The following is an 8542-nucleotide window of genomic DNA, read 5'->3' on the forward strand; positions in this document are numbered from 1 at the left end:
AAAACATTCCCAATGTGCCACTTTTCCACTCACTGCAGCCTTGCTCCCTTAATTCTGAGTTTCGGGAACAATAATGAAGCGTGCTGTTTTGTTCGTATTTTCATTGCAAATCTTCCGAATGCTGCACAAAGAATGGATGGTTGGCCAGGCATGGTGGCTCATGCTTGTAATCCCAGGATTTTAGGAGGCCGAGGCGGGCAGATCACTTGAGGTCAGGAGTTCAAGACCAGCCTGGCCAATATGGTGAAACCCCCATGTCTACTAAAAATACAAAAAAAAAAAAAAAAAATTAGCTGGGTGTGGTGGCATGTGCCTGTAGTCCCAGCGACTTGAGAGGCTGAGGCAGGAGAATTGCTGGAACCTGGGAGGTGGAGGTTGCAGTGAGTCGAGATCGCGCCACTGCACTCCAGCCTGGGAGACAGAGCGAGACTCCATTTCAAAACAAAACAAAACAAAGCAACAACAAAAAAGGATGCATGGTTAGAGTGGGGAGGCCTGATAACATGACTGCAAGTGAAATATGAGTGTTATGGCAGATAGTATGTATCTCATCTCGCATATTCTTTTTATAATATGATACTGATCTTCCTCCACTGAGGCAGGTTGTTCCCTACCTTTGACCTTGGGAAAATCGTTATAACTGCCTCAGCAAATACAATGTGATGGAAATGATGGAATTTGATCACTTAGGCTAGTTATGAAAGTCCATATAGTTTTTGGCTGACTCCCCCCTCCCCGCTCAGGGATGCTCACCTTTGGAATACAGTCACCATGTTTGAGGAAGCCCAGGCCATGTGGAAAAACCACTTGTAGGTGTTCCAATCCATAGCCTTAGCTAAGAAGGGTTGCCTGGGTAGGTGGAGGATGGAACAAAGGTGAAGAAATGAAGTCAATATGCTGCTACTCAGGAATTAACTTACTCCTCTAATAGTACTGCATTTCCGTATGTATCAGGCACTGTTCTAGAAGTTGGGCCAGGTGTAGTGGTCCCAGCTACTCTGGAGGCTGAGGCAGGAGAATCGGCTGAGCCTAGGTGATAGAGGCTACAGTGAGCTATGATTGTGCCACTGCACTTCAGCCTGAGTGACAGAGCAAGACTTCATCTCCTTTTTTTTTTTTTTTTTGAGGCAAGGTCTGGCTCTAGCACCCAGGCTGGAGTACAGTGGTGCCATCTTTGCTCACTACAACCTCGTCTCCCCTAGGCCCCCACACCTGACTAATTCTGTTTTTGTTTTTGCTTTTTTTTTGCCATGGAGTTTCACTCTTTGTGAAGTAGTCAGTGGGATGTCAGCTCACTGCGACCTCTGCTTCCTGGGTTCAAGCGATTATCCTGCCTTACCCTTCTGAGTAGCTGGGATTACAGGTGCCTGCCACCACACCCGGCTCATTTTTGTATTTTTAGTAGAGATGGGGTTTCACCATATTGGCTAAGCTGGTCTCGAGGTCTTGACCTCAAATGATCCCCCTGCCTTGGCCTCCAAAAGTGATGGGATTACAGGCGTGAGCCCCTGTGCCTTGCCTGACATGTGTTGATCCTTAATAAACATCTTATACCCCAGACTTTATCTTAGCATCTGCTTCTGGAGAACCCACCTGCAACAGAGCATTCTCTTGCCTTTGGTTGATTTGTAGGTTTTTGTTGTTGTTGTTTGTTTTGTTTTTGTTTTGTTTTTTGGGGCAGGGTCTTGCTCTGCCGCCCTGGCTGGAGTGCAGTGGTGTCATCATGGCTCATTATAGCCTCAACCTCCTGGGGCTCATGCAATCCTTCCCCCTCAGCCTCTGGGTAGCTGAGACTATAGGCACATGCCACCACGCCTGGTTAATTTCTTCTTTTTTTTTGTATTTTTTGTAGAGATGGAATTTTGTCATGTTGCTCAGGCTGGTTTTCAACTCCTGAGCTCAAGTCATCCACCCATCTCGACCTCCCAAAGTGCTGGGATTACAGACATGAGCCACCATACCTGGCAATTTGTAGGGTTCTTTATCATTGATTACTTAACTATTCACCAAGTTAACTTACAATGTTTATTTTGTTAAGGCTTTAAAATATTCCATTTTGGGCCAGGCACTGTGGCTTATGTCTGTAATCCCAGCACTTTGAGAGGCCGAGGTGAGTGGAACATCTGAGGTCAGGAGTTAGAGATCAGTCTGGCCAATATGGTGAAACCCTGTCTCTACTAAAAAATACAAAAATTAGCCAGGCGTGGTGCTGCATGCCTGTCATCCCAGCTACTCAGGCGGCTGAGGCAGGAGAATTGCTTGAACCTTGGAGGTGGAGGTCGCAGTGAGCCACGATCGTGCCACTGTTCTTTAGCCTGGGTGACAGAGCAAGACTCTCTCTCTCTCTCTATTCCACTCTGATTATGATTCAGGAGAAAAGTGACTATTGTGAATGAAGATCAGGCTGAATATCATTGAAGTGCTTATTTGGAAAGGTTGGTAATGCCTTTCTCATTTCTGCTAGTAATATATATTTGGCTGAAATTAGACTTATTTTTATGAAATTACTGCATCAACTGGCCATATACAGACTGCTGATTTTCTTTTTTCTTTTTTTTTTTTTTGAGGCGGAGTCTTGCTCTGTCGCCCAGGCTGGAGTGCAGTGGCCGGATCTCAGCTCACTGCAAGCTCCGCCTCCCGGGTTCCCGCCATTCTCCTGCCTCAGCCTCCCGAGTAGCTGGGACTACAGGCGCCCGCCACCTCGCCCGGCTAGTTTTTTGTATTTTTAGTAGAGACGGGGTTTCACTGTGTTCGCCAGGATGGTCTCGATCTCCTGACCTTGTGATCCACCCGTCTCGGCCTCCCAAAGTGCTGGGATTACAGGCTTGAGCCACGCGCCCGGCCTCAGACTGCTGATTTTCTATTTTCTCAGCCACCATTCTGCTTTCTTTCTTTTTTTTTTCAGTGAAATTATTTATTTATTTTTTATATTTGTAGAGCTGGGGGGTCTCACTATGTTGTCCAGGATGGCCTTGAACTCCTGGCCTTAAGTGATCTTCTTGCCTTCACCTCCCAAAGTGCTTGGATTACATCTGCTGTTTTCTGATAGTTTGATATGAATCATCAAATGCTCTGAAAAGAAAAACTGCAGCCAGGCATGGTGGCTCATGGTTGTAGTAATACCAGCACTTTGGGAGGCCGAGGTGGGAGGTTCACTTGAGGCCAGGAGTTTGTGACCAGCCTGAGCAACATAGTGAGACCCTGTCTCTACAAAAAAAGTTAAAAATTAGCTGGATGTGGGGGCGTGTACCTGTAGTTCTGCTACTCCAGGGGCACAGGTGGGAGGATCGCCTGAGCTATAGAGATCAAGGCTGCAGTGAGCCATGATTGCACCACTGCACTCCAGTCTGGGCAACACAAGAGAGACCCTGTCTCCCCTACCTCCCCACAACCCGCCCCCTGCCCCCGCCCCCGCCCCCCCTGCCCCCGCCCCCGCCCCCGCCCCCCCCCCAAAAACACTGCTACAGATGACTAATATCAGGCTCACACCTAAGATTCCCTTCTCTGTGGAATCTTGCCCCTTACAAGTCCTGGATGCCTTGGTACCAGTCTGATGACACCCAACGGACGATTTCCCCCGTCTCCATTTTGTTCATGTATTTCTGGAGAGACTGTGTTGGTATGTTACAAATTAATCTGCCATGGCTGGAGGCAGAATTGTCAAGGGTCCCCTCCCCCTCAATTCATTAATTTTAACCAGTAGAGGTGATTTCAAAGAGTAGATGTTATCTTTCAGTAAAGAAGAAGGGGAACTCAGATTAAAAGGTTAGTAGAAAAAAAAGTTAGCTGTTTTTAATAAGACCGAGCAGGTTTTGGAGAAGTATGCATTGCGTTTTCAATTGCAATTGTATTTCTTAGATTCATCCTTAATTAAAAAAACATGACTTTCACTTATGCACAAACACATTCAAATCTTAGTTCTTCATGTTATTAGTTTTTGTTTCCATTTGTCAGTTTTTAAAATCTCATTACTTTAATTACACTTAATGAAAGGAAAGTTATCATAAATCAAATTTTCAAGAATTTAGGAACTCATTCCTTTATTCGTAAAAAATCTTTAAATTTCTAGTTAACTCTCAATTATTTAGAGTAACAAGTAGGATACCTTTGTTTTCATAATTTAAATCAATGAGTAATTTAAAATTATCTTTGGCTTTGGACACAGGTTAGAAATTGCTTGTTAAAGATTTATCTTCCTGATTATATTTTACTGAAACAAATATATTGACTTTTAAATTTACCTGTCTTGGCCAAACTATATTTCCTTTTTTGTTTTGTTTTGTTTTGTTTTTAGAGATGAGGTCTCGAGGCTGGGCACAGTGGCTCATGCCTGTAATCCCAGCACTTTGGGAGGCTGAGGCAGGCAGATCACCTGAAGTCAGGAGTTTGAGACCAGTCTGACCAACATGGTGAAACCCCATCTCTACTAAAAATACAAAATTAGGTAGGCATGGTGGCATGTGCCTGTAATCCCAGCTACGCGGGAGGCTGAGGCAGGAGGATCACTTGAACCCGGGAGGCGGAGGCTGCAGCTAGCCGGGATCTCTCCATTGTACTTCAATCTGGGCAGTAAGAGCGAAACCCTCTCTCTCAAAAAAACAAAACAAAACAAAAGAAAACTAGAGATGAGGTCTCACTTTGTCACCCAGGGTGGAGTGCAGTGATGCAATCATAGCTCATTGCAGCCTCAAACTCCTGGGCTCAAGGGAGCCTCCCACCTCAGCCTCCAAAGTGCTGAGATTATAGGTGTGAGACATTGTGCTCAATGTAACTTTTCCTTTCTACTGTGTGTGTCAAAGTTTACATGTGCTTTTAAAATTGTACACATTCTTCATCACTGTCTTCGTCCATTTAGTGCTACTATAACACAATGCCATAGACTGGGTGATCTATAATAAACAGAAATTTGGGCCAGGTGCAGTGGCTCATGCCTGTAATTCCAGCACTGTGGGAGGGCAGGTGGATCACTTGAAGCCAGGAGTTCAAGACCAGCCTGGCTAACATGGTGAAACCCTGTCTCTACTAAAAATACAAAAATTGGACAAGCGTGGTGTCATGTGCCTGTAGTCCCAGCTGCTCAGGAGGCTGTGGCATGAGAATCACTTGAACCTAGGAGGCAGAGGCTGCAGTGAGATTGTGCTACTGCACTCCAGCCTGGGTGACAGAGCAAGAATCTATCCAAAAAAACAAAAACAAAAAAACCCCTCAAAAAACTAAATTTATTGGCTCACAGTTCTGGAGACTGGTAAATCCGAGATCGTGAGGCTGGCACCTCATGAGACCCTTCTTGCTGCGTCATCCCACAGTGGAGGGCAGAGGGGCAAATGAGGAGGAGAGAGCAAAAGGAGGTTGAATTCATCATTTTATAAGAAATCCACACCTTTGGCCAGCGCGGTGGCTCACGCCTGTAACCCCAGCACTTTGGGAGGCCGAGGATGTCTTGAGGTCAGGAGTCTGAGATGCCTGGGCAACATGGCGAAACCTCTTTTTTACTGAAAATACAAAAATTAGCCAGGCATGGTACCACATGCCTGTAATTCCAGCTATTTGGGAGGCTGATGCAGGAGGATCACTTGAGCCCAGGAGGTGGAGGTTGCAGTGAGCAGATATCACACCACCGTACTCCAGCCTGGGCAACAGAGTGAGACCCTGTCTCAAAAAGGAAACTCATCCCATTCCCAAGATAACAGTGTTAATCCATTCATGAGGATGGAGCCTTCATGGCCCAATTACTTCTTTTTTTTTTCATGTCATAAGTTTATTGACAAACATATCTAGTATGCCATGAGTTAGAGTTTGATCCATTTCCAGAGGCTGTATCTCTTAAAATGCTCTTCATATCTGTTAAATGGATGAACTGAAAGGTCCTTATGATTTAAGCAGTCGGTGTCTTACTATAAGGAAGGGTGCAGCAAATGCAGATCCAAAATACAAACACATCTTAACTAATAATGCCCACTTGTTTTCCACTGAAAATGGCAAATTCTTCCCAGGGCCCTCCTCATAGTGGCTCCTCTGGACCACAGGGGTTGCGAACCTCCGGATGCTCTGGCCCAACATAGCGCGGCTGGAAGCACCGCACCGAGTACGGATGAAATGGCGGCACCTCATCAAGACCTTGTTTTCGGCCGGGCGCGGTGGCTCAAGCCTGTAATCCCAGCACTTTGGGAGGCCGAGACGGGCGGATCACGAGGTCAGGAGATCGAGACCATCCTGGCTAACATGGTGAAACCCCGTCTCTACTAAAAAATACAAAAAACTAGCCGGGCGAGGTGGCGGGCGCCTGTAGTCCCAGCTACTCGGGAGGCTGAGGCAGGAGAATGGCGTAAACCCGGGAGGCGAAGCTTGCAGTGAGCTGAGATCCAGCCACTGCACTCCAGCCTGGGCAACAGAGCGAGACTCCGTCTCAAAAAAAAAAAAAAAAAAAAAAGACCTTGTTTTCACGGCCCAATTACTTCTGAAAGGTCTCACGTTTTAACACTGTTGTAGAGGGGATTAAGTTTCCAACACATGAATGGGGAACACATTCAAACTGTAATAATGTCTTGTGGGTGGTATATAAGACACCCCACAATCATTAATTATGGTGATTTGGAGTCCTCTATAAAACTGGTCTTTCAGGCCGGGCGCGGTGGCTCAAGTCTGTAATCCCAGCATTTTGGGAGGCCGAGACGGGCGGATCACGAGGTCAGGAGATCGAGACTATCCTGGCTAACACGGTGAAACCCCGTCTCTACTAAAAATACAAAAAACTAGCCGGGCCAGGTGGCTGGCGCCTGTGGTCCCAGCTACTCAGGAGGCTGAGGCAGGAGAATGGCGAGAACCCAGGAGGCGGAGGTTGCAGTGAGCTGAGATCTGGCCACTGCACTCCACCCAGGGCGACAGAGCGAGACTCCCTCTCAAAAAAAATAACAAACAAACAAGAAAAAAACTGATCTTTCAACTGTGCATACAGTTAACCTTTCTTTTCCTCCTTTGTATATTTTTTTTTTTTTTTTTTTTTTTTTTTTGAGATGGAGTCTTGCTCTGTCGCCAGGCCGGAGTGCAGTGGTGTGATATCTGCTCACTGCAACCTCCACCTCCTGGGTTCAAGTGATTCTCCTGCCTCAGCCTCCTTAGTAGCTGGGACTGCAGGTGCGCGCCACCATGCCCAGCTAATTTTTGTATTTTTAGTAAAGAGGATTTCACCATGTTGGCTAGGATGATGTCGATCTCTTAATCTTGCGATCTGCCCGCCTCGGCCTCCCAAAGTGCTGGGATTACAGACGTGAGCCACTGCGCCTGGCTGGTCTATCTTAATAATAACAACAATTTGTGCCTCCATTGTGCTTTGTATTCAAGGAATTTCAGACACTCTAGAGTCAGCTCACACCTGTAACCCCAGCACTTTGGGAGGTAGAGGAGGAATAATTGCTTGAAGCCTGGAGTTTGAGACCTGCCAGGGCAGCAAAGCAATACCCCCTCTCTAAAAAATAAAATAAAAAATGTATACACACACACACGTGCACACGCCTGTTTGTGTAGATTAGAATAGGATACAGATCTATTGACAAATGCTATTAGAAGAATCATCTTCCCCCAGCTGTCTGCTGGGATTCAGTACCTGTGAGAAGCCATAGAAACTTTGCCCAGCAGAGCAAAAGCTATCTATTTCACTAGGAATTTCTATTTTTTTTTTTTTTTTTTTTTTTGACGGAGTCTCACTCTGTAGCCAGACTGGAGTGCAGTGGCTCGATCTAGGCTCACTGCAACTTCTGCCTCCCGGGTTCAAGCAATTCTCCTCCCTCAGCCTCCCGAGTAGCTGGGACTACAGGCGCCCACCACTATGCCCGGCTCTTTTTTTTTTTTTTAAGTAGACACGGGGTTTCACCATGTTGCCTAGGCTGGTCTAGAACTCCTGAGCTCAGGCAATCTGCCTGCCTTGGCCTCCCAAAGTGCTAGGATTACAGGTGTGAGCTACCGTGCCCAGTCTTCACTAGGAATTTCTTAGACTCTCATACTGTCGCTGTGACATGAGAACAGCTCACTTCATCAAACAAGATAGTCTTACTCAACTGGGCCTGCTTCTTGCCAAGATCTCTCTCTCTCTCTCTTTTTTTTTTTTTTTTTTGAGACGGAGTCTTGCTCTGTCGCCCAGGATGGAGTGCAGTGGCCGGATCTTGGCTCACTGCAAGCGCCACCTCCCGGGTTCACGCCATTCTCCTGCCTCAGCCTCCCGAGTAGCTGGGACTACAGGCGCCCGCCACCTCGCCCGGCTAGTTTTGTTTTTTGTTTTTTGTATTTTTTGGTAGAGACAGGGTTTCACCGTGTTAGCCAGGATGGTCTCGATCTCCTGACCTCGTGATCCGCCTGTCTCGGCCTCCCAAAGTGCTGGGATTACAGGCTTGAGCCACTGCGCCCTGCTGATCTCTCTCTATTTTTAATTCTCAAGGCAGTCACTATGATGTACTGACTTATACTCAATGTACATCCAGTTAGTTTGTTCATTCATGTAGGGATTAATTTCAGACCTCACTTGTGTAGGTAGCATCCGGTTACCAGT

General features: G+C 46.5%; 1 protein-coding gene across 1 annotated transcript; it reads right to left on the minus strand.

The window, feature by feature from the left end:
- Positions 1–5868: 5868 nt before the first annotated feature.
- Positions 5869–6060, minus strand: LOC115896799 (cytochrome c oxidase subunit 7C, mitochondrial-like). Its single transcript, XM_030928115.1, has one exon. The coding sequence runs from the start codon at positions 6058–6060 to the stop codon at positions 5869–5871; it is 192 nt and encodes a 63-aa protein (XP_030783975.1).
- Between the last annotated feature and the right edge of the window lie 2482 nt (positions 6061–8542).

The sequence above is a fragment of the Rhinopithecus roxellana genome, chromosome 4, assembly GCF_007565055.1.
Source record: "Rhinopithecus roxellana isolate Shanxi Qingling chromosome 4, ASM756505v1, whole genome shotgun sequence".
In the NCBI taxonomy this organism is placed as follows: Eukaryota; Metazoa; Chordata; class Mammalia; order Primates; family Cercopithecidae; genus Rhinopithecus; species Rhinopithecus roxellana.

What these genes read in the sequence shown, in the direction of transcription:
- LOC115896799 (XM_030928115.1), bottom strand. Translation starts at nt 6,060, where the DNA reads ATGTTGGGCCAGAGCATCCGGAGGTTCGCAACCCCTGTGGTCCAGAGG.